This window comes from Cyrtonyx montezumae, unplaced genomic scaffold (assembly GCF_038088225.1).
Source record: "Cyrtonyx montezumae isolate F1298 unplaced genomic scaffold, pur_monq_1.0 scaffold_20, whole genome shotgun sequence".
Lineage (NCBI taxonomy): Eukaryota > Metazoa > Chordata > Aves > Galliformes > Odontophoridae > Cyrtonyx > Cyrtonyx montezumae.
Genome location: NW_027071937.1, coordinates 2,377,741 through 2,404,023, shown reverse-complemented (window position 1 = coordinate 2,404,023; position 26,283 = coordinate 2,377,741). Strand labels below are relative to the sequence as shown.

Below are 26,283 nucleotides of genomic sequence, written 5' to 3'. Positions count from 1 at the left end.
CAGCCAAGGACCAACAGCGTCTACCACAGATCTGCCGTGCTGGCTCACACCACCCAAATTTGAAGTTGGAGGAGGAAGCCTGCTCATTCACACCACGGCACCCCGTGGCAGCACAGAGCCATTGGGGCAGTGGCACAACCCAAGTTCCACCTCGTTGGGGGGCACAACAGAACTCACAGGGAGACCTCATTCCCCATAGAGCACCCCCACCAGGGATCTGTCCGTTTGTCATGCCAGGATCTCCGCTCCCAACTCACCCAGGAGAGGGAAGGATGCTCTGCCCAGCACCCCCCAGAGCCCCACACCTCTCTAATTAAAATGCCCCAATGTGACATGGCATGGCATGCTGCCCCGCTGCCAGCCCCGAGGACGGAGCTGTGCGGGCAGATGGACACAGCCGTGCCCTGGAGTGCTCCGTCTGCTGCCGAGCTGTGCTTACCCAGTGCTTGGCAGGGCAGGAGGCTTCCTGAGAGCCAGGGCATCCCCTAACAGGGCTGAGCAACAGTCCTACAACAGCACGACCACCGTTGCAGGGTTGCCACGAGCCCCAGCCCCATAGCTCACCCACACCCTGCACAAAGCCTCTGCTCCCTGCCCACAGACCTGCACCTGCAGCTGTGCTCCGGTTCTCTGAGGGGTATTTCCAGCTGGACACTGCTTCTCCCAGAAGAGAGCATGGCACAAAGCCCTGTGATGAGAGCAGCCACCCCAAGCAGCCCACACCCACCCCACACACCGGGGCCTGGCGTTGGCAGTGCCCTCAGCTCAGTGTTTCACCACCAAAACAAAGTGCTGACACCCTGTGAGGCACCCAAAGGGCCAAACCCCACTGCTCTGCCAGACCAGCTTCTCCCCTTGGTGACCCCATACAGCAGGGGGTAACGCAACAGGTTTCAGCACTGCTCCCACAGCTGCCCCTCAGAGAAGGCTCCCTCAGCTCCTCATCCAGCAACAGTTCCTCCTCCTCATCCCAGTTTTGGTGAGCAGATGATACAGAGAAGGAGGGATTCACCACATAGTGAAGCACGGACAGGACCTGGTGCCCCATCCCTAGGGCTGACCCTTTGGTTGCAGACACTCCCCAAACAAACCGTGCTCTGGGCCCAGCAAATATCCACCTCAACACATCCACACCCATGAGCCATCAACTACCTGTCTCTCTCCTACCAACCAGATGCATCCCAAGCACTTACCCCCTCTCTCTTCAGGGGAGGAGCAGCACAGGGAGTGCTTCATTGCATGTACACATGTACAGCGTTGCCAGACACCCCATCTCCCCAGCACCCCCTGGCGGAGCCAACAGCAGCACAGCTGCACACCCCAAAGCCCAGCACCGTGCAGGGCATCATGCCCAGCCTCACCACCCCCGCTGTGCAGGGCTGGCACCTGAAGGGGTGCTGGGATGAGCCTGCAGAAGGCAAAAAGAGGGGCAGGAGGAGGGAGAGGGACAGGAGGAGACCACCCCAGGATGGATGCCTCAGTTTGATGTGGAGGTGAAGCACCCACTGCCTCCGCTCCCAGCAGCTGGCTGCCACCTCGGCTCCTCGGAGGTACTCAGGGCTCAGAGCTGTTGAACTCACAGGGTCTGTGCCGAGGGCAGCACTTCCCCTCGGTGGAGCTCCCCCAGCACCTCTGTGTCCCTGCACAGCACCTGCACGGCACTCAGTGGATCACAGCTTCCCACGGAGTTGTACGGACTTCAGTAATGCAAAGTTCCAAACGAATCCATCAGCCAAAAGCAGCTCATTTTTTCCAGCACCCGCAGGCTCCATCCAAGCCGTGACCCCAGGAATCCCCCCCCTTCTGTCTCTCCGTGCGTGCACCCCCAGTTCCAGAAGCAAAAAAAAAAACAAACCAAAAAAAAAAGAGCCCAAAACACACCGCGCTTTGCTCACCGACACGGGCACCGCTCTCCCAGCTCCGCTCACTGACAGCTCCGTTTGCTGTGCGCTCCCCAGCGGCTCCGCTCAGCGCCGGAGAGCGGATTTACACAGAGCAGAGGACCTCCAGCCCCGGCACGAAGCCACATCCCCACTCCCCCCCGCTCCCTTCGCCCTCACCTCGCAGCCACGATCCCGGCTCCGCTCACCGATGCTCTCCGACGCAGCGCGGAGCTATGTGAATATTTAGCTTTCCCTCCACCTCCTCGCCTCCCACCCACCGCGCACACTTTGCCTTAAAAATAGATCGGGATCGATTTTGCCGAACGACATCTGCAAACGCGCTCAGTCCCACGGGCAGCGAACGCACCGCGCGCCCTCGGGCACGATCTGATGGCTCACATTTAAAGCACCGAGATACCCAGGGAGCTCTCCTGCCCCACGTGTTGTCAGGGATGCGATTTTTTTGGCCCGACTGCAAAAGATTGAATCCGAATTTAAACGTAGCCCTGTTTAACAGAGGGAACGCTGTGATCGTAATGAGATTCTAAGCACAGAAGGGATGGGAACGCTGCGCAGCGGCCCCAGCATGGGTTTTACATTTGTGAAATGCAAACAAACGTGGGTTTGTGACTGTGGGATGGTCAGTGGGAAGAGGGGCAGCCTGCCAGCAGTGCCCTGCGGGCTCCCCATCCACACCACCCTCTGACCCTCCTGCCCACCTTCTGCTGCAGAAGCGAGGGCCACTGTTACCCTGAACAAAACCAGGTTCTCCATCACCCTGCACAGTCTGGGCTTCAGGACAGAGCATGCAAAAACCAATTACTGCGTGTGGCTCTGGTGCCAAGGGCTGTGGAAGAAGAGAGACAATTGGGAATCAGCCTCTAAACCGAAGCTGCTGCCTGGGGAGCTCACCACTCAGCTGCCATTCTGTTTGTGATTTAATTGTAAAAATCACTGCAGCAAATGAAGGAAAGAAGGGGGCAGGGATGGGAAACAGGCACTGCCACACTCAGCGCAGGATGATGCTGTGCACCAGCACAGGCACTGCCACTGCTCGTGTGAGCTGCACATCTGCACCATGGCTGCTGCCTCTGCACTACGGGGGCTGAGCTAAGGGAACACTTTAGGACAGAGGGGAGTGGAGCCATGAGCCACAGCTGAACCCCTGCCCTGTATCTGAGGAGCCAAGGCTGGGGACAGCTCCATAGGGGCAGCTGGAGCGGGCACAGTGTGACATGCAGAAGATGGGGACGACCCAGCAGCAGAGCCCTTGGAACAGCAAAGAACACTTTCTGCATCTGGGTGTAGGATGCAGTGAAGGAGTGCAAGCAGAGCATCCCTGCAGAGGCACCACCTGAACCTCCCCCTGCAGCCCCGAAGAGCAATCTGCATGCCCTGGGGTCTGTGGTCCCAGCCATACAAACACACTCAGCAAACACAGCCGCGCCCAACGCTCTTCCTTTGCAGGATGAAATTATCACCCTTCCTTGGACTGTTTTCAAAGATTTTTTTTTTCCCCTTTAAACAACTCGCCCACTCATCCCTATAAACGCTGGTGCTAAAAGCTGGTTCTGTTGTTAGGATTGCAAATAGCTTGGGCTTTATTGTTTCAAACAAAATCAAAATAGCTCACCCACACTCCCTCCTTCCCTAACTTCTGACCTGGTGGGAGCTTGCCCTGCGGCCACACGTGGTGCAAACCTGCACCTTGAGAGCAGCAGCTCAGCACAGCCCCAGCTCCACCTCTCCTTGGAGCACGGTGCCCACAGTGATGTCTGGCCCAAGTGTCCCTGACACCTCACTGTGTCAGATGTGGCCACTTTGTGCAATGGCCTCATTAATCCTGGGGTTATGTTTCCCCTCTGCTGGAGCCAACCCTGAAATCAGAGCCCAGCAGCTTGCTGTTCAGAGCACGGTGCAGACACCTCCTGGGTTGTGCCTGGGACACAGAGTGCACACAACAGTCCTCCAGCAACACCCCACGGTTATGGAGGTGAGTTTTCCCAGTAGGTTTTGCTGGCTCTTACTGTGCCAGGTTGAGATCCCCATCGAAGCCCAAATTCGGCCCTCACGTTTCTAACTGCAACCCAAGGACCCAAATCAGAAGCACTGTAACTCCAGATCAGCCCCTCCAGGCTGGAGAGGGGAATAATTACACACCAAAAACAAAGCTGAGCTCCTTGCCCCATGCCATGGGGCCATGGGTTGATGCCAGTGAGCAACAAGTTCCCAATATGCGATCAGCAGAGCCCTCCCATGCAGCCAAGCAGCAAAACCAAGCAGAGCTCATCGCAGCAACGCACTCTGCAGTTGCAGGAGGTGCACTGAGGGCCATGCTCCATTGCTGGGTCCTGGCAGGTTGCTAAACCAAAAGAACCCCATTGCTTTCAACCATATAAGCCATGCTCCTGATTCATTAGCACAGAAGTAAAGTTAACAAATAGTGCTCACACCCACAGCACGCACCTCACCTCCTGCAAACGCCCGACTCCTAATTATTATTTATACATATCCAGCAACGCCTGAAGGCCTCCCCCAACATCAAGGGCTCTTGCCATGCATGGAGCCCACAGAACATGAAATCCCAGCCCTGTTGCGGGCAGGGTGAGTCCTGGGGTGGCTCTATGGGTTTGCAGAGCACCCCAATAAGCAAATCCATAGGGAGTGCTGCACGGACCTGCTCTCCTACCTCACAGCACAGCAGGATGCACAGTACCACGATCTGGGCTGGAGAGTTTGGGGGGGGGGGGAGGGGGTGAGGTCATCATGGGGGCCTTTGGGGTCCCCATTAACCACACGTGGAGCTCTGCTCTAGGCTCACTCCCTGCCAGGTGCAGGCTGCAGCCTCCTGGGGCTGCACGTGGAGAGGGAAGAAGCCAGCAGCACTGGAAAAAAAAAATAAAATAAAAATACAACGTTGTTTGGTCTTTTTTAGATTAATTGGTGTTAATTGCCTCGGGGAGGTTTGAAAATAGCACTGCTAATGGGAAACGTGGATGAAGGTGAGCGGAGCCTCGTGACTGCCACATTAACCCCAGACTGAAGCTGTGCCCAGCACGGCTGGCAGCCTGCATTGGGGTTCTGCCCACGTGTGCCCCAGGGCAGCCACGCTCAGCCTGGTGTGGGGGCACAGACCACCCTGCTCCCCCACTCAGGGCTGCAGCAATGTCCATGCTGCTTCTTGCGCTCCCATCTGCCTCAACCAACGATATTTATGCAAGAAAAGCAAACAAAATCCCCTCTGACTGGAGGCCCCCATGTCATCTGGTGTCACTGTCCAGCGATTTCGGCAGAGTTATGTTGATTTACACCCAAACAGAACCTGGACTCTGACGTTTTAAGCTCTTCTGGCACATGCAGTTTATTGCATGCAAGAAGGCGGACCTGCAGACACACGAAGTGCCCCGGGCACAGCACAGCCCCCAGGAACCAGAGAAGAGTTCCAGATTCAGAGAGAAGTCAAACATTTGGAGTTTTATGGCTCTGTGTCTGCCTGCGATTCATTCCTCTTTGTCAGCGCTGTTCTCTTTAAAGTGACAGCTTCTAGGAAGTGGGGAGTGCATCGTCCCTCTTACAGCCCCGTACCACTCGAGGGCTGACAGTTTGCTGGGAGAAAGCAGATCTCAATTACAGCTTCAAAGTGCCAATAACTGAAAACCCGGTTACAGTGAGTCAAGGGAAAAAGAAACATTTCAGGAGCTGGGTCAGCCAGCTCCAGCCTGGCCAGGCTGCAGAGCTGTCCTCACCTCCTGCAAACAGCTGCAGTGGGACCTGGGATAACCACATCAGGTCACATCCCCCAGGTTGGAGCCTCTTTTGCACAGCTTCCAGCCCCAAGGCCACCCTCCAGCTACAGCTGGGGTGCAAGGGCTCACGTGTACCTTCATACAGCTCCCAGTCCTCAGTTGAGACACTGAGAAGCACCCAGGCCTGAGGTCCATGGTGCAACTCCTGCACAGCGAGGGCTTGTGCATCCCTCCTGCACATGAGCGTGCTCTTTGTTCACAAGCACAGGCTTGTTTCAAATCCACACAAACCTACCTCCCAAACCTGCCCTTCTGCATGAGGCAGAGCAAGGCAACGATGGACGTTACAGCCATGCACCCACAGCACTGCCTGCCCCGAGGAGCAGCCCAGCCCTGCTGCACACCCCCCCAGGCACAGCACGGGGCTGCAGAGCTGCCAGTCCTGCCCAGCTCACGCGGTCTCATTGGATAATTGCAGAGAAAAGCAAGGCAATTCCCAATTTTAGTGCCATTATAAAATAGAGAGGGAGAATTCGTTACCTGGCAGCTGTTAATATTTAAGGAAGAAACTGATAATTTACCGCAGTGGCAATGAGCACAGCAGAGGCAGCACATGCCAGAAAACACTGCTGCCTCCCCCTTCTACCCCATGCCGTTCCTCTGCAGTCATTTTCTATCTCCTTGCTCATTTCCCTGCACTGAAGTCCCAGCAAGGAGCAGCACCTCAGGGCTCTGCACTAGAAAACCCACACAGCTTCAGCTCTGCTGACCCTGCCACAGCCCCAGATGCGGGACAGCACTTTGGGAGTCCTCCTCAGCTCATGTGTGCAACCATCCACAAAAGGAGGTGCACAGGAGAAGGGCCCCAGTGCTTAACAAAGAGGCACACGCACACGTGTGGTCAGAAGGGTCAGACGCATGCTTTAAGACGAAGCAACCAGACTGCTGCTGCTTCTCAGAGCAGCCTGCATCCCCAGAGGTCTCCCAGTGCCCACCAGGTGTCACAGGAACAGCCTTACATTCCACAGCAGCCACCCACCCCCCCAGCTCCAGCATTCCCAGAGCATGTTCACACCAGAAAGTCTGACCATCCATAATGGCATAATTACACCACGCAGCTAAACAAAAGGCTGGGAGATAAAGGAGGGCGTGAGTTGGCATGGAGGCAGTTTACACATCAGATTACATCATCTTAAAAGAGAGGGAAGACGCACAGAGAGCCACCGAGCACTGCACGGGGCACCCACATCAAGCTCTGGATGGACAGCAACGTGACCAAGATCTCGCTGGCCACGCAGAGATCAACCAGCAGCACCTGCTCTGTGCATTGCTCCCACGATCCAGCAACCCACCAGGACACCAAGAGACACGAGAGCAAGGCAGAACTCCGGCACTGCCTGCGGGGGTGTCATCTGCAGCATTCTCCTTTCCTTTATGGTCTCTTCCCGTTGTAAGCATAAAGCAGCTCTTACAAAAACCTTTGTCCCGGGGAATGTTTGGAGATACAGCACACTGTGCGTGTGTTCTGCGTCTAAATACATCAGCCCATCTCTGCAAGTCCTCACTGCACAGCTGCTCTGTCACTGACTATAAATGGTCCTCTCGGGGGCCGGGGCGGTTTAGGAGTGGGGAAGTACTCCTCGGGCTGATGCACCCCACAGGGGAGATGGAGGTTCAGATGAGCAGAGCCATTTCTGGAGCACTGATCCCCGAGGAGGGCAGTGGGGGGGGGAGTGCTCCTTTTCTCCCTCTGTGCTTTTTTCCAGTGGCTGGGCCCCGACCCAGTAAGCACTGCAGCCCCTGAAGCCAGGCTCACACAGCCCCATGGATCCCAGTGCTGCCCAGGGGAGCCATGCCCAGCAGCAGGACACGTCCCCAGGCAGATTATGTCAAGAAAATAGAGCCACTTTGTCCCATGGTCCCCTTCCTCCCTTTTCAGAGAGGACACAGGACCACACCGACCTATGCTCAACTGATGCTTCTGAAGTGTTAAAGAAGTCTCCTCCTTAGGGGTAACCCTCTGCCAAATCCATTCCTCTGGGAGCCAACACATTAGGACCTTCTCCCCCGAGGAGGAGAGGGTTACATTATGACCAAGCCTTTGATGTCTGCAAGCTTCACTTGGTGCAAACCTTCTCCTTTGATGTTGCTTTAAACACAGTGAAACCCTACAGAAAATCTCTGGCCTGGCCACCCAGCTGCAGGTACAGGGTCCGAGCCCTGACACACACACTGCTGCTGCAACAGAGGGAAAACACAATCACACACAGCTCACCCCACCACCGCAACCTGAAGAGACCCACAGCCCCAGCTGTCCCACCAGATCCCACACCAACCCCAGTGCAGAAGGGCATCCAGGACCCTTGCACCATTTCCTGATGGTAACAAAGCCCCTCTGCGTTCAGGACCCTCCCACCCCCAATGGGAAGGTGTGAGTACACAGAGGGACCCCCATCCTCATCCTACCTTACGCAGCACCTGGGCCATGGCTTCTCCCACCCATCCCAGCATCGCCACAGCTTTGCCAAAGGACTGAGTCCTGCTCCCAGAGCCCAACAGCACTGCCAGCAGGGCCAGGCTCCTCTCCATCCCCAGTGCCTCACCTCCCCTTCCACTTTTCCCTGCCTCCTCCCATGGGGAGTTTCCCAGCAGCTCGGTAATTAGCATCATCATCACTAATGCTAATAACAACACCACAGCTCCTGCCATCCAAAGCTCAAACAACTTCACAGCCATCATCACGCCTCTGTAAGCTCCCGGGGTTGCCAGGGGAGCGGCAGTGCCCCATCCCACAGGTGGGAAGGAAGGGGGTGAGCAGGGCTGGTAGGGTGCTCAGGGCATGGCAGATTTGTTCTGAGCTCGTGCCTTCTGAATGCAGGTACAGTGACTTCTCATACACACACACCTAAATCAGGGCCCACTGCTAATGAAGGACTTGCTGTTAATTGGTGGATTGAAGATTTTTTGCTTTGGGCACTCACCAAATGAGGAATGCTGCTTGAACATCCTGACCAAAGCCAGCTCTGTGGGAGGGAGAGCAAGAGAAAGGGTCTGAGCTCAGCTCCAGCCCTTCCTTGCTCTTGGGTGGGGTTTGCTACATTTCATTTAAAAAGGCACACATGGAAATAGGGCTTTACAACAAAGCCCACCCACACTCCCATCCAACAGAGTGATGGGACAAAAGCCAAATGCAAGACGTTGACTTGAAAGGTTCTGGGGTCTGGGCCACACTACAAAGCCAGGCTGGCTTCACCATCAGCTGAAAGCAAGGAAATCAAACAGGATTTACCTGAAGCGACCCAGAGCATGCTGCACAGCACTGCCCTGGCAGCAGAGCCCTTTCTGGAGGGCACTGTGTGTGGTGGGGGCAGGGTCTGAGCCACAAGCTGTGCCCCAGTGGGGCTGTGCCCATCAAAGCCTTTGTAGGGCTGGGAGGGGCACACGGCATGGACATGCTATGGAAGAGTCCAGAACCCAAACACCCAAAGTGGGATGAAACCCACCAGCAGCAGGCTCACCCCTGCAGCCCCTGGGGCTGTGCATGTGTATGGACACAGTGTTCTTCCCTTCTCATCTCCCTGCAGAGCTTCTGGATGTCTGGAGGTACTTCAGAAGCCTTTAGGAAAAGGGTTATGCATACGTCTGCCTTCCCTTTGGTACAGCTACAGTCTGAGAACAACCCAATCTAACAGGTTATTTTTATGGCTGTGGTCCATTGGTTACCAAGGTGAACATTCTGCACAACGTAGGACAGACAGTCCCCCTTCTCCTCCAGCCAAGAGCATGGCTGAGTGTGTGATCTACACTCTCCTGGGACAAAATGGGAACATTTGGTGTCTGTGAGGAGGGAGATGCTGCTTTTCCCCACTGCTCTGCTCTGCCTGTCTCAAGTTCACTCTCTGCTGTTTGCCACCAGGGATGTTTGGGGACTGAACTAAAACCAGACTCTCGAGACTCAGCCCATGTACCCAGAGAGAGCAAAGGCACTGACTGCTGTGAGCCTGTCCCATACCCTGCACGTATGGTGACAGCTTGCTGGTGGCTGGCAGCATCCCTGGGGTCCTTCCTACTGCCCAAACCCTGTGTGCTCACACTGCACACCTCAGAGCACTCCTTGCCTTGCTCTTGCTGGAGCACAGCTTTTGTTTGTTTTCTGGCTCAATGTCCGAGTTAAAAATACAAAGCTATTTCTAGCAGAAGCTGGCTGGTTATTTTCTGTCTTTGTATTCCCTCGGATGCCCCCATGCTGCTGTCTCCTTTCTGGCTCAGATGAGCTTTGTTTTCCTTCCCAACGATCATGTTTGCACCGGTGAGCAGCAGGAAATGCTTTTCCTGTTAGACCATTTCCATCGACACTGTTGGGAGTGAAGCAGCAGCTCAGAGAAGTCTAAAAGAAACAACTGGTGTAAAAATCCTGTCTCCAGCGGTCAGACAGCGGAACAGAAAACCAGGACTGTCTGCAGACAGAAAGGGATGTGCGTGGATGCACAGATTGGGATGTGTTCTACCTGCAGCCCACAGAATGGGAACAAGGAACCACGTTCCAACCTCCCCTCTCTACAGATAGGCTTCATCCCAAGCTCTGAAGCTCAGACCCTTTCCTATCCAGCACAAAAATAGTGTACTGTGTTCCTTAAACACCAAGAACAAAGAAGCCTGTCTCTCCTGGCTTGGACTGATTCCGTCTGGATTCAAGGGAGTGATCACAGAATTGTAGTGGTGCATTACAGCCTGAGCACAAAGCAGGAGACCAAACACTTTGGAGCACCCACACGATCAGAAGAGTTTGCTGTTACAATCCATCCCCAGCAGCAGTGAGCTGAGGACTCGGTGCTTCTCACTGAGTTCAAACATCTCTGAGCCCCCTCCCAGGACACAGAAACGTGTCATTCTTTGTGAGTGCGATTCCCATTTCCAAAACCAAGACCAAAACCAACAGAGCTGCAGGAAACCTTCCCAGTGCATTTGCCAGTGTCACAGCATGAACATCAGCACCACCAGAACACAGCAGCCCAACAAACAGCTTGGTTGTTCAGGCTGAAGAGGTCAGAAAGGCACAAGAAGAGCTTTCCATGACACAGATGCCCATCATCTTTGAGGAGCCAAGCACAGCCCAAGCCTGAGCTGCTCACCACCAACCATGGGACTTGCTGCATGCCCATAACCCATAAATCACAGACATCAGACAGCTCCTGCCTTTTTGTAAGCGTGCTTCCCCTAACATCCTTCCAGAGAGAAGCTCCTTGGCAAGGATTTGCCATCATCTCTGCCCAAATCGTTGACTAATTGAGGAGCACACCTGCTTCCCACCCAACAGCCACACTACCACCCCTAACCCTGCTTAAAAACAAGGAAGGAATGACAATACCCCTAAAGAAGCTCCTGGATGAGAATTAGAGGAGGAAAAACACTTCTTCCTACCGACTGCGGCACCTGCACTCGGACGTGGCTGCTATCCAGAGGTGACGTGCACGGCCCTTGGGATCTTCTCTCCAAACCTGATTGGTGCTCCCCGTATTTCTTTGAGCTTGCAGGTAAAGACAAGAACTCTTTTCCCGATATCTTCAGGTCCCCCACGTGATGGCTGTCCCCGTTCTGGTCCTTGGGAGAGCAAGAAATAGTCGTTGTACCCAAGTCGAGCAATTTGTACATGCGGAAACCTGTTGGCCTAAGATTCAGAGTGCAGGAGATGCACGGAAACAAGGAGTTAATGTAGCATTTGGACTGTAGGAGCTGATGTATTTTGTGTATAGCTGCAGAGGATGATTTTAACAAGTGGAGGGGAAGCATCACCTAAACAATACGCAATAGTCAACTCCTCCAGAGGGAGAGGTGAGGGAGAAGCAGCATCCCCTTAAAACAAAACAAGGATGGGGATAGGGGCATGGCTGGCTTATTTACAGACACGGGAAGTGATGGCTGCCTCCACCATCAGGGCCAGCCCTTCGGAGCCCCATTCGCTCTTTCACCCAGTCCTGTGCCACAGCAGCACACGGGGACTGCAGGGTGACATGACAACTGCAACAGATGGCTACAAGCAGTCCCCTGCTTCCTCGCTGCCATCCTCCTTTGCTTTCTTCGGTGCTGTGCACAGTGCTCCCATGGCTATACAGAACACAGGATCATCGCCTCTGTGTAACACACAGGGGAGCGGAGGTGACACATCACATCTCACGTTCTGGTTCTCGTCCCCTCTCACTGCTGCTCCTCACTTGGCTTCCTCATCCTCACTGCCTTCCTCCGAGGCACACAGCTCCATCCCTTCTGAGTCAAAGCCTCATGTTAATGGGCTGCCTGAGCTATCATAACAACCTCATCACAGCTGTCATGCAGATGCAGCCCTGATACAGAAGCACCAGCGGGAATGAGTGCGCAGCATTCAGCTCCAAAGGCACCTAAACCTGCTTGGTGCTTTGGCATGCTGCAAACCACAGAGCACCAAGGAGACTCCCAGGCTGCCCTCGCTCCTCACCACATGCTGACGTGTCAGGACATGGACCCTGGAAAGGCAGAGCTCCCCAGAGGATCTGAAGCCACAGTGCACCAAGGGGCTGGCAAAGGGTGCTGAAGCCAAAATGAGTTTTCCACTCCTTACAACGCAAACAGGAACAGTAAGGAGAGTTTCGATTCTTTAGATGTTATCCATAGGACCGACTGCAGCCTGGCTGGTGTCTGCACCTTGAAAAGCAGGCACTAAAGTGGCAGCACAGAAGCTGCCTTGCCTAGGAGCTTCAAACTGTTTCCTTCACACCAAAAGGAAAGATGACTCAATTACAGCGTGTAAGCACCTTCGGGGTGAAAGCCAGCATGTGATAAAGAGATTTTTAGTCTGGTGGAGAGAGGAATAAACAAGGACCTATGGCTGGGAGCCAAGAGCAAAGATCAAGACAAGGAGCAGGGCTGGAGAGAGCAGGATACACAGCAGCACTGCCACTGCCCATTGGGCACCAGGTCCTGTACCCCGACCCACAGCTCCCATTTGCTCCCCCCAGGACCCCTGAAACACACCCACCCTGCACCTTGAAGGAGGCTCAGCTGTTACAGCAGACCACATATCAGCAAAACTGACCACTGGGTTGGGACACACAACTGAGCATCCCTCTGGCACTGCTGTCCTGTGACCCCCAGACCATCAGCTCTGCAGCCCAAAAGCTGAACATGGTGCCCACCTGGCCCCCCTCCCCCAGGGCAAGCGTGATGGAGCCCCATGGCAAACCAACAGCTGCCCCAGGCAAACCCAGCCACCCCGGGCAGGATTTTCTCAGGGATGTAAATGAACCCTGGAGGTGGGAAGGCTCAGTGCCTGCAGCTGTGTGCACAAGCAGCTTTTGCCCTGGGGAGAGAGTGAGAGTGCTGCTCTGCTCGGATCTGACATTTGCAGCAGAGCACCTGAGCAGATGCAGTCCTTAAAGCCCCTTGAAAAAAAATCCTCTGCCTCCTGCAAGGCACAGCTCTTGCTTCTGACCTCTCCTTCCTCCCTGCACTGAGCAAAGCACTCTGCTGGGTTAATAACACATCGAGATGTGCCACCAGCCTCTACAGGGGCTAAAACCGCTCCCTCTTATCCTCTTTGATAGAGGACTGTTTTCCAAAAAAAGCCCAGAAGTGCCTTTTTCAGCTTTCAGTTAAGTGCCTCTCCTCCAAGCTCACTAGAAACCCTCTTTGGTTAATCCCATTGACTCCAATGACACCTGCTAATTGCATCCTTCCTGCTGCCAGTCAGCGAGCCACCACGGATTCCTACCCACACTCAGCCCTCCAGGCCACGCAGACCTCTTTGCTTACCTTTTCAGAAGGGAACTTCAGGAGGTCTAAGCTGTCCATGCTGTTTCTTTGGAGTCTCTTTGGCCTGGCTCCTGCAAAACAATGCACTCTCGCATCAGAAGGAGTCACAGATGCACTCCAAGTGGGGCAGCCCCTCAGCTCCCACTGCTGTGAAGTGTGACGGACGGGATGCTGCAGCTGCACTGTCCTTGAGGTTCAAATGTATTTTCTCTCTGTTGTTTTGAATTGTTTGCAAAGTGCTATCACAGTGACAGCCAGAGCTGCACAAACCACTGGCGGGGCTGCACTGTGACCCTGGATCTCAGCAGAGGTCTCAGGAATCCCAAAGTTACAGCTCCCACCCCAAGCACAGGGGACTGACATTGAGAAAAATCATAACAAAAACATAACGTGGGGCACTGCTGCTTTATCTTCATGTTTTTAGGTTAAAGAATGTGTCTGGGACACAGCTCGGGGCTGTTCTCTACAGTCACAAGGGCTAGAAAACTAAGTGAGAGTGCAAAGGCCTTCATGGGCTCAGCATTAAGATGAAACCTTGCCTTGATAAATCATAAAATTTGAAAGCATCTTTGATACATGAGATTTCATACAATTAATTTAAATGTAATACCCAAATGATAACAGCTTCAAACCTGTGCTCTCCAAACTCCCTCCAGCTGCTGTCCCCTCTCTGCCAGCACAAACCAAGCAGCCCTGGGATGCCTTTAATGCAGCTGGGAATGCTCCTGCCCTTTCTGCTTTCTGCTCCCCATCCCTGGTCTTTGCTGAAAGTCTGATTTAGCTGAGAGCCACACCAAGCACAGCAGAAGAAACATTGGACTCGAGGTCCCATGACAGCTACTCCCAAGCTTGGGGGGATGCCCTGGAAGAGGGTGAGGAGCATATGTGAATCGAAAGCCAGCCTCCCAGCCCTGAGAACGGAAACCACTGAGCTGAGAGTGGTTCCTGCAACAGCAAATTCACCGAACCCAAAGGTCCCTCGGTTTCCCACCAACGTTTAACGGCACTGCTGCTTTTCCCACAGCTCTGATGCAGGCTCTGAACGTGTGGTGAGGACACAGAGCAAGGAGAATCACAGTGACAGGCAGCCACCAGCCTACCAGGCTCTGTCTCCCCCCACACTGCTCAGTCCTTTGACAGCAGCTCAGCACCATCAGGGTTTGATCCTGGAAGCTGAGCGGGTGCTGCTGACACTGCTCTGACACCGATGTCCCTTTGGAGCGGGCAGGACTCACTCATGCAAAACTCACTATCTTTCCAGTTTTATGTCAGCCCTTGGCTTATGTTTACTAAGCTACCCTAAGGTACCACATCTTCACTAAAGCTGATGTCTTCGGTGGGATGCACAAGACAACATCCCCCCCACGACCCATGGACACCAGCAGGATGGAGGGGTCTCTTCCCACAATGCCAAGAGAACAAAGCAAGCTAAATCAGATGGCACACGTGGGTTTGGCAGCGATGCCTGAGAGGTGAGGCCAGCACTTGGAAGCCAGCGTGCGTCACTGCAGCTCCTAACGGCCACTTCCAGGAAAGCCCTGGAGGAGCAGTGTGTGTCTGATTAGATAAACTCACATCGCTTCTAACAGCCTGAAGAGTCGTTAATTACACACCTCCATCCTCAGGTACATTCGCAATAGCATTAAGCCACTGGCCAGCAACCATTCATCTCTGAGAAAACATGCCTTCCTCTTTTGTTAATTAAATACACGTCGTCAGACTGCCCCGGCAATAAGGGCACGCAGAGTGATTTGTCTTCTCCAGTTGTTTTGGTGCTGGTGTTCTGCTGCCAAACTCAGCTGAGCTAAGAGAGGAACTATAAACCCAACTCCAAGCAGCCCAACTATTTCCTTCCAGAACAAAAGACAACCAGCTGTGAGGCCAAGGGGTACCCCAAAAGCACCTGGTTTCCACTTTCACCATCACTCCAGAGCCCATGCACCCATCTTCCAGGAGAGCAGAGAGAGTCCCATACTCACACGCACACCGCAATGGGAGCGGTCCCATCAGCTCGCTGTCCCCAGGCAGAACGTTCCCCCTGATGGCTCCAGATTGGGTGCACTGCCCCAACCTCCTCCAAAGTCTCTTCTGCCAGCAGTACCCGCAGCTCTAACACAGTGCAGACATCCCTGTCCACCACCTCTTCCCCAGCACCGACCAACAGTGGTAGAGGCAGCAGACTGAGCAGCTGAAAATACGTGTCTGTTCCTCTGTAAGGTTTTCTCTTCTCTCTCCAGCATTTATTGGCGTGTTTACCAAGCCAACTGCAGAGTAACTGAAAACCTCAGGGGCATTTCTAAATGCTCTCTCTGTCTTTAAGGTTTGCTGAGGTCTTTAATAAGAGCGTGCTGAAAACTTCTTGTGAACATCAGCTGAGTGCAGACGCTGACTGCCTGCATTCATGGCTTGTTTTCCTGCAGCTCCTCGGATGTTGTCCTTCGCAGCATTCAGTGGTGTTGTTGCTTTTTAAACTTCTTTTTCCCCCACCCAAAATTCCCCCCTCCACCTCCTGTGATCTCAACAGTCCAGCAAGTTCAGTTTCTGTCTTTAACACTTGTTTTTTCGCTCTGGCAGTTTGGTTCCTGGGCTGTTTAACGGTTTCCACATTCCTCTGTTTTAAAACTGGAAGCAGTCCCTCCCCACCCGGGAGGGAGCAATGAACTCCAGGGGAAACTGACTGGAAGAGAGCAAGGGATGTGACTGAGACATCTTTGCTTCTCCTAGCTCCCTCATCTCACAACTGCTCCCTTCTTTTCCATCTTTGGGACAGCAACCCAAATTTATCCACCTCCAGATACTTCTTTCTCGCATCTACACTCTGCAGAGATGCTGAGACTTTGTGCTACCCGTGATGACACAGACACAGGATGCTTTATTTCCATTCATTTTTCATAGCCAGAAGTTGGGTAGCTCCAGTCCCCACTGGGCAACGAGACCCTGGGACGATGAGCTGGGTTCCTCCCAAGGAGATGCTCACACAGCAAGAATTCTCTTGCAGTACCTTGCTGCCATGCAAAACGTAGCCACAGAGAACTCAGGGAAGTGTTTTATCACAGAACAGCCATGGATCACCCCACATAAATTCACAGTAGGCTAAAACTGAGCAGACAGAGGGGGCAGTTCTGCTCCTGCATGAGCAGTCCCTGTATCCTGCTGGCACTCCTGAGATCTCAACGTTGACAAGATTGAGCACAACATGTGTAGCAGCAGCTCAGGGAGCCCTGCGAGGAGCTCTCATCAAGCTGACATGTGCTTTGAGGACTCCTAAGCTCTCCCCCCTCCCCAGCCTGGAGAGCTGCCTCCTCCCTAGACAGAACAATCTCCCCAGCACACAGCAGCTGGCAGTTCTGGATCACACTGTCTACCTCTCCGTGGCTGTACCAGAATTGAAGCTGACAGAACTCCACAGAAGACCACTGGGGAAAGGTTACATGGCCAGCACTGCTCCCCCCCCCCCCTCCAGCACTCACAGCTGAGCAGTGCACACAGCAGGTCAGGCACGTGGCCCCATGGCAGCTCAGGGACAGCAGTTACCCCACAGAGCACAAATCTCAGCATAAGCACTTGAAAAGGCCATTTCAAAGACCCAAATCAACCGAGATACCAACTTGTCCTTCAGGCATGTTCTTCCAGCCCAGACCATTGCCTTCCCATATTTGCACAGACCCCAACATTTCAGAACCCTGGTTCTGGCAGACAGCTCCAAATATCGTTAAATCTCATTCAATTAGACCAGCCAACAGCCAGCTGGGGAGAAAGGCTGCTCTGTAAACCCTACCACAACTGCAGAGATGCAATCCAGCAATCTCTCAGTGTGTCCAGAACATCTCAAATCTTAGGCTGCTGACATCTAATCAGGACATCTCTGTTGAGCTAGTGCTCCATTATCGCAGCCAGTGCTCTTCAGAGGGGAAAGAAGAGGAAAAAAAAAAACACAGCAGCAAGGAAAAAAAAATAAAAATGCACCCAGTAGAACAAGCATCTCATTTAGGGCTTTAATTAGTCTTCAAACACATAATGGGTTCTGGTACTATAAATCCACTTGACCTCTATTAGTGCCAGCACTTGCATGACAAATGCTGGCATTTGTTTTCCCAGTTGATGTTACTGGGATAGAACAATGCTTTCCCCTAAATAGAGAGAGCAAATAGTATCAGTTATTTACGATGACTGAGCCACAAAATGCTGGCACCAAGCTTTTGTGCAGCCATCTATGGGAAGGAGCATCTGCTTGCCTACCCACCTTATGGACTGGAAAGGACCAGGGAAATCCCAACATCTCTGGCTTCTTCCATTGCTGAAGACATGGTGAGATGGCTAAAACAATTCTTCTCTCCCTACCAGCTATGTGAGGACTCTGTGGTTCAGACAAAAGCCACAAACATGTATGGCTCGCAAGAGAAAGGACGCACAAAGGACAAAGGCAACCCACAGCTAAGGGCCAGGGAGAGCAGCAGGAAGGTTCCTTCCAGCACACTGTCACATCAGACATTCTCAGAAATGCTTTGGACCCACGCAAGGTCCTGCATTCTCAGCCCTGTGCTTCCTCCTGAAAGCCAGAGGAGGGGAACAAAACCTCTTCTGCTGAGAAGATTGGGCTCCAGTGTTTGCTCTGCAGCACTGTAATCATTGGCACACAGACCAGCACACAGCTGAGCAAATATCAATCCTCCAGACAAGATCCTGAGCACTACAAAAACCTTCTCCAGAATAACAGTTTCACAGTGGCTCCCCCCCCCCCCACCCCCAAGGCAAAACTGTCCCATCATAAAAACACATACATACAATAGGCACTAACAAGAAGTTCCTTCTGAATCAGGATGCTCATCCGCCTGACTTGGCAGAGGCACTTAATGTATGTGGCACCCAAGTCTTGCATCTTCCAGGATCCCATCTGACAGCTCAACAACTGAGTGGCAGCAGCACTGCCCATCTACGTGGCACCCAGGAGCTCCATGGTGCTCAGTGGAGCACACTTAGGATGGGCACAGCCAGTGCAGCTCAGGAAAGCTGCAGGCTCCTAGAATGAGGTGATCCTACATCTCACAGCCTTACAAACTCGTACTAATTGCTGCCATGTTGATCATGTCTTTGATTCCAGTTTCCCCTGCACAGCCATCTGCAATGGGCATTTCTCTTCTGAGTTAGGCTGGAATGTGGTGCTTTGCAAAGAAAGCGTTGGCAATTCAGGACAAATAATGAAGCATCTCTGTTTCTATACCCACAATACAGGATGTAGAGTGCACCTAATGAAGCACCACCTAATGAAGCTGAATACAACAAGCCTTGGAGCTTGTGGGAAGCTTGGAGCCATGCCAGAGGCAGCCTTGTGTAACCACGGCCTCCCCCAGGCGAGGCTTCATAGATTAAGTGTTGTGGGGACAAGAGGATTTTCTGGGAGATAAACTGAACCGGGTGGAGCAGAATGGGGGGAGGCATGTAACCTTGGGGCCAGTTCAAGACCAGCCAGGATAGGCTTGGCAAGAGCACCTGGTTTTCTTCTAGGAATAAAACTTTCTCTGCCAGTACATAGCAGAGCCTCATGACCTCTGATGTTCTGTTATTAGCTCACGTTGAACAAGCTGAGATCAAAAAGGAACTGAGTTTGAGCACAAAAGTGACACACAGTAATTAGCACAGGCAACACCTCCAGCAGCCAAACGAGCCCAGTTAGAGCAGCTGTATCCTACGGGCTGACTCAGTGAGGGCAAGAGAAAGAACGATGCAGAGACATGCAGTGATCAAACAGCACAATATCCTGCAGAAAAAGGGGCAACATTTTTCATCCCTCCCTCCTGGATGCTGTCATGCATCAGCCACCAGCCTGAAGCACTTTCCATTGACTGGGGCACGGTCAGCCACACCAGAATTCACATTTGTGAACTCTGGCTGTCTCTACAAACTCCCAGCTCTGCTGCCTGAGGCTCTGGCCCTGCCCTGCCTGGTGATGTGCTAAAGCACACCACAGTCACACGCACAAAGACCTTTAATGATGAGAAGGATGAGTGAAGGAGAGCTTTCTTGCCATGCTGCAAGTAGAGCCAAGCAGGGGCATCTAGTTCCTAAAGGTGATGCTGCACTATTAGACAAAGTTTTCATGACCATAGCTATTTCTTATGTGCTGGCTACCAAAGATAACTGCCTGTGGAACTGCACTGCTGGAAGCAGGCACACCAGGGCTGGGACAGCTGCTGGAGCCTGGAGCAGCTGCCAGAGGGGACATGAGGCTCCCAGCTGGGCAGCTGTAAGGAGCTGACCGCCTCCATGAAGTCACTCTCCCACAACAAGAGGTCCCTTGATTTAAGGGATGGCTTTGCCAAAGGCCACGTTGTACCTCTCCTGCCAAAGGATTCAAGAACAGGCTCCTTCCCTGCTCCTCCTTCCCTGCCTCCCCTGGCACCTAGATGAAACAAACACCTGAGTTTCATTAGCACAACATCCTCTCCTCCAGGCCTGAAGCATTTCCTCTGCTCTGAGCTGCAAAGTCTGAACACTGAACTTAACACCAAAGCTGCACTTAGCACTGATGCTGGGAAGGAGGCTCACACACAAAGCGAAACAAGAGAACTAAATACAGCTCAAACTTCAGGAAGAACATTATCTTTTTAACTCTGTAAAGCTAATGCTGGGACAGTCTGAGTTGAGCGCTAAATAACTTGATTTAATTCCAATTGACTCAGAGGTTCATCACCCCCCATCAGCACTGCTGGAGTGATTTAGAAGCTGTAACAGCAGAGGTTGCTCAGAGAAATTAGGAGACTCATCACAGAGATAATGAAGGGGCATCCTTCAGATGTCCTAGGACTCCATCTCAAGAGCCCCCCTTCCCTGTTCAGGCAGCACTCCTGTTGTCCCTGCTCCCTTAAGCATGACCCCAAGGACCACCAAAGCACTCGGAGCCCTGTGGACTTCTTCCTGCAGCTGCCTTGGTGGGAGTGAGCATCCACACCGCACAGCAGACCAAGCACAAACCTGAGCTCACCAGCTAAGGCTCCACTGAGCAGCTGGCTGTCTGAGCACAGAAATTCACCTTCCAGGCTGCCCTGCATTCTGCCTCAGAGGGCCACAGCTGGCTGTCCCCCAACACAGTGCCTCACAGCAGGGCTGAGCAAGCCATGGAGAGGAAAGGTTGTGGCACAGCATCCCAGCCCGAGGCACAGGAGAGCAGTGCTGCCTCCTTCCTGCTCTGCATCAGTACAAGGCTGGGCTGACCAACCCATTTCAGCAGCCCTAAATGCTTCTTAAACACTTCAAAGATATTGAAAGCAAGCAAGCAAACAAACAAATAGGCTGGGGAACATAAAAGCGTTTTTTTTTTTTTCCTATCCACAATTTATTCCAGGGTTCAAAGATCCCTGTGAAGAAGCTCAAAATTGCACTGAGGATGAAAAGATCCACATTCAAAGCCACACAGATCTGGTCATTGTCCAGAAAGGAGATGGTTTGCTCCTGCCCAGGCTGCCCACCTCTACACCACCTGAAGCTCATCAAGCAGGGATGAGCAGAGCCCAGCACAGAGGCTCCTGAAACTCAAGTGCAGCCCAGCAGAGCAGCCTTGTGCCCACTCTTTCTTTCAGCAGAGGATGTGCAGAGCAGGGGAAGCCTGTCTCACAGCTGGGCCCTTCCCTGCTTTCAGAGCTCACTGAGAACATCTGGGCAGCAGCAGCAGCTGCATACTGCAAACAGCACAGAAACCATGCCAGGAACTCTGAACGCAGCCACATGCCAACGTCTCCTGGAACACCCCCATCCTCCCACCCACACCAGCTGCCAGCAGAGGTGTTGCTCAGTGTCTCCTAACACTGCTGCTGCCATCAGATGTCAGCTGATGCTGACACACTGCTGAGCACGGGGAGGAAAAGTGGTCCAGAGTTGGTTTTCCCTTTGGAGCAGCAATGAGAACCCTGCTGCACTCACTACCTGGCCAGGGCTGCTCTCACCCTGCTCTGCAGGGCTGACCTTGACCCTACAACACAAATCCCTGACAGACACAGCAAGTTCTCTTCTTTCCAGCAGCAAAATCCTATCAGTACTCGATTCTTTACTTGCAGTGTGTGAAGGAAGGGCAAGAGCACTTCTCAGGGCCACTATTCTGTGTTTAGAGAAGCAGATGCAACCCCTGTTTGTGTGCCTCATGTTTTAGCTGCTCCCCAGCTCCTCGGGGTTTGTTGCTTTAAGCTCTGTGTGTTTGCATTTCCTGACAAGGTCGTTGCTTTCACAAGACTTCTGCAGCTCTGTCCCACTTCCCCGGCCTCCAGCTTTGTCTTCTGACGTCCAATTGCTCTCAGAACATTAATTAAATCACAAAGAGCTCAGCAAGAGGAGCCAGAACAGCAGAGGAAAATACCAGACACTCCTTCCCCCCCAAGCCCCCAGTGAAGGGCAGACCCAAGACTTGGAAGCAAGCGACCTGTGACAGACGTGGCAGCCCAACAGTCCAGCTCAGAGCTTCTGACTGCACAGAACTGAGATTTGCTATGAAACTTTTCATAGCTTGGTGGAATTCATGCACTTCACAGCACGCCTGCCCTACCCAACGGTCTTAGCTTCCTTATGAATATGCAGACGTTTTATAGCCTTAAGCTGTGAAAATAATCTCGAGGGGAAAAATAAAAAGCAGGCTCTCCTCACCGTGACATCAAATGGCAGAGACTGCTCAGAAGGCAGCCTGAAGCTCAGCTCCATCTCACCCAGTCTGGAGCATGCAGCTTTCCCCACCTCTGACTCCAGCCCTGCTCTGCTGGAGGTTGGCAGGGCACACTGGCTCCCTCCCCACCAGCTCCATTTCTCAGGAAAAGCTTTAGCACTGACACAGCAGCTACACATTCAAGATCAGTACACAGAGCAAACACTTGAAAGGCAGCATCCCTCCCTCCCTCGGCACCATGCCTCCAACAGTGCATCACCTTCCCTGAGCCAGCTCTCCCAACAGGAAAAAGAACACACCATCTCCGAAAGCATCTGCACTAACAAGGTCATATTTAATCAGCCTGCACCTCCCAGGATGCGACTTCATCTGTCCAAATTAATAAACCTGTCCACAGCTACAGAGCAACCAGTTTCCATGCCAGGCACCTCCAGACACCCATGGTAGCAGCTGCAGGCCAGGCAGATGGTCCCCAAGCTGGGGACATGTCAGTCTGGCAGAGAGAACTCGTCCACACTGGGCAGCACAGAACCATTTCGTGTGCCATCACCAAGTCTTGTGACATCCTTGCTTCCAGCTTCAGCATCCCTGCAGGTGGGAGCAGTACCCAGCACACTGATGCTCACAACCTGCCTCCAGCTCCTGTTTTAGTCTGATTCCTTGGGTGCTAATCAGGATGACAGCAGCCAAAAATCCCTGCCAGTCACCTTTTGAAAGCTCGCTCTATCAGTCACATCAGCTGAAAGGGTGCTGCAGAGCTCTACAAGAGACAAAAGCTGCTTTGCTGCCTGGCATGTGAAACTTCATTCCCAATGCAGATTAATTCCATTAACTCACTCCGTGCCCTCTTTGGGGTGGATCCTTCCCTGTCCTCACAGCTCATGGCAAGCACAGAGCAGGAGAGGGGAACAAGATGCTGCCCATGGGCTTTGGTCAGAGCAACCAAATGATTCTGCTGTGAAACAACTTGCCCTTTGCTCTCATCTTTCTGCAAACACACTGCAGTCTCCTTTCTGGTATTCACATTTCCTCTTATATCACAATCTTGCATGCATCCCCAGCTCCCCATGCAACATCCCACATCTCACGTGGCCCCGTGGAGGTGCCCAGACACTCACCTTGTGCCTCGTAGCCAGAGTAAGGATGAGCCATGCCTACGTCCTCATCCCCAGGGCCCAAACCAAGGACTGCTCTGAGCTGGGCCACGTTTACCTGTGCTGTCAGCTCACCGGTTCGGTCCCCGATCTGCAGGTGAAAACAATGAGGTGTTGGTTAAAAGGCAGTGTGCTGTAAGCCAGCAGCCCCAAGCAGAGTGCTGGCCAGTCCCATAGCACAGCAAACACAGCCATCCAGAAGAGCAGAGGCATCCTGGGACACCATCACGGCCATGCTGCTCATGCCCAACCACGTTTCACCTGCTGGGATGGAGGGAGGGAAAACCAGGATTTCCATTCTACTCCTGACCTAATACTAAAATGGAGACAATCCAAATTCCCATTTAATTTTTTTCCATCTCTCACCAGCCTGAAGGAACTGATGTTGGATATTCAGGAACAGATCTTTCCAGTGGCTTGTGCTTCTGAAAACAGAGACACACAGGACATGAAGCTGGCCGTGCCTCGAAGGTTAACCAGGCACGAAAGTGACCGTGCAGCGTATCAGCAGCGAACACAGAGAGGTCACTCAGAAGCAGCTGCTAATCTTGGAGAAACAGCCGCCTCTATTACAGAGAGACCTTGGCTGCTCCCTTGGAGAAGCCTGAGTCCCCATTAAATGCCTTGCAACTGCTCTTTTGTGGTCCTCTGAGATAGACCGCAGCGTGAATCGTCCTAGAACAGAATCATAAATCCCCACATTATTTATGACAAAGCCCTGAGCACTAGTAAAGGGAGGCAGATCAAACAGCTTATCATCAGGCATAAATCCCCTGCCAATTACAAGAGATTTGCTGTTGACATCATCTCCAGAGAAATTACCATGTCCTGGTCAGGTTGCACAGTCCTTGATGCTCTATTAAGTACTACCCCGATTTCCACTCACTCCAGATTCTCTCCAGGGCCCCATCACTGTCAGGCTAAGGCATAAGGTCAGGGCACCTGTCCCACATGCCATAGCAGGGGCTCTCTGCCCCCAGCTCAGCTGTCCCAGCTCCTCCAGCATCCCCCACCACACACAGGAGTGAGGAAAGCACTGCCATGCAACACCTGAGAGCTGGGGCAGCCTCCAGGACCTCCAGGCAGTATGTTCCCCTCCAGCTGCTTCAGAAGGAATTCTGCAGCAAGCTGGGATCACCTTGCAGCAGCTTCCCATGTGGTTACTTGCAACAAATTTCCTTTGGATTCAAGTATCATTATCAGAGGTATGTTGGGTCAGGAGGGGGAAAGGGTGACAGGAAATAAAGCTTTAAATATTAGCGGGCAAAGGTTTAACTTAAGTTTTTCTATGGGCAAAGTGCTGATGCTTACCACAACAGCGTGAGAGTCTTAACTTCATTCCCAAGGCAAAATTGATCAGCTTTACAAGGGAATCACTTGCTGCTGGAAGCTAACACACCAATGGACACGGCCTCTGTGCTACTCCATAATTAAAGATGTGGGGGGGTTGTTATTGCCACCTGCCATGAGTAACCTACTCCTGACGCACTGCAGCTGCAGCCATCACATCAGGATGAGAGAACCACCATCAGCCTTCCTGCCTCCCCCCCCAGACCCCACTGTCACCCCCCAACACCCCCCGTGGGGTACAGAGCCCTCACTGCCTGTCCTGGCATGACAGAGCTGGAAAGGGTCATTTGTCCCACTTCGGGACCAAAAAACAGTATTTCTCCTGCTGGTCTGATAAGTATAATTATGTACTTCATTAGGTTGGTATGTCAACCCCACCCCACCACTCAGCCAGTCTCATAGACAGGAGAACACACAGAGCACTTACATACAGCAATTTCAATTAGTGCTCTAAAAGGTCAATTTCTCAATCTGGGGAACACTGAAGAGGCCACAACTGACTTCCACGTAACACACTGGAAAGCAAACAACACCTTCTTGTACATCTGAGCCTGTGCAGAAAGGCTCCTGCAAACACTTTCTGTGTTTGTACCAGGAGAGCTGCAGCCAGGCAGGCACTTTTGTGGAAACCAGCTGCGTGCACAGAGCCCCACTGTATGGAGCTGGTACAGCTTGCTGCTCAGAGGGATCCCACCAGCAGATTGAGTGCACTGCACCCTGGCCAGCAGGCTGATGAACTGCTCCCCAGGTCCTTTCTCACACAGGAGGATCAGGTGAGAGCAAGGCACAGCAGATGTACCATCCCTAGCAAGGCAGAAGCCTGGGAGCCTCCCATGACAAGGACATTTTCCAACCAAGCTCTGCAGGACTGCACTGAAGCAATGGATAGGAGGGCAATTTACAGAGTGGCTGTAGCTATATCAAAATAAGTTCAGATATAAAAACGTGTCTTCCTCTCACCAGGGAGGACTGGTTCCCTCTGACCTGAGCTAGCTTCTCTTACCTCTTGAGAGATTTCGAGATGCTTCCTTGCAAAGTGCAAAGCTTGCTCATGGCTCCCCAGGGAGACGTAGGCATTTCCGAGACTCCAGCAGGCCCTTCCCTCTCCCACCCTGAAAGACAGGAAGCTGTTGACCACAGAAATCCTGGGCAGAGCCCAGCACAGCACAGCAGCCCTTTCACGGCCTCCTCAGGGGCACCTCAAGCTCTCCCAGCTCTGCTTTCACCCACAAAATATCATCCTAAGGAAAGCGAAACGTGCCGGGCAGCTTAATCTCTTAAAGTCAGTAAGGTCAGGGGATAAGCAATAATTTCAGAAATTGAGCTGTACCCAGAGCAGCCAAAAGCTAGGTGGTGTAGCAAGGACCCAGAACAGTTTGACGTCATAGGTGAGCATCAATCAGAGCAGAAGTGAGAGCTCCCATCTGCTCTGCACCGCAAGGATTCCTCTCCAGGGATACACAAGGCATCAAGAGGACAGCTATCATCCGGCAAAGGGAAAAAACACTGCAGGGATGTAACATCCCCCTGCTGGATAGCAGCACGTCACTGGGCAGCCCTCACCCAGCACACAGGTGCCTCCACTTCCAGCACCTGCTTGCAGCACAGCCCGACTGCTCGGCACAGCCTGCTCAGCTCTGCAAACGTGCAGATGTGGGGGGTGAAGGGATAAAAAAAGCACATGGGGGCGCGGGGGGAGGTTCAGCGTGACTGCAACT

At 52.9% G+C, this 26,283-nt stretch overlaps 1 protein-coding gene across 2 annotated transcripts in view; it reads right to left on the bottom strand.

The window, feature by feature from the left end:
• GPSM1 (G protein signaling modulator 1) overlaps positions 1 to 26,283 on the bottom strand; it is a 48,258-nt gene that overhangs the window by 2,839 nt on the left and 19,136 nt on the right. The window contains exons 8-11 of one of the 2 annotated variants that reach the window (XM_065737292.1): positions 25,569 to 25,677; positions 23,180 to 23,306; positions 13,415 to 13,485; positions 11,051 to 11,230 (exon numbers count right to left, since the gene is read on the bottom strand). In XM_065737292.1, coding sequence (XP_065593364.1) covers positions 11,051 to 11,230; positions 13,415 to 13,485; positions 23,180 to 23,306; positions 25,569 to 25,677 — 487 coding nt within the window. Of the gene's footprint in view, positions 1 to 8,095; positions 8,180 to 11,050; positions 11,231 to 13,414; positions 13,486 to 23,179; positions 23,307 to 25,568; positions 25,678 to 26,283 lie in introns of those variants that run through there. The other variant, XM_065737294.1, reaches the window with a different exon arrangement.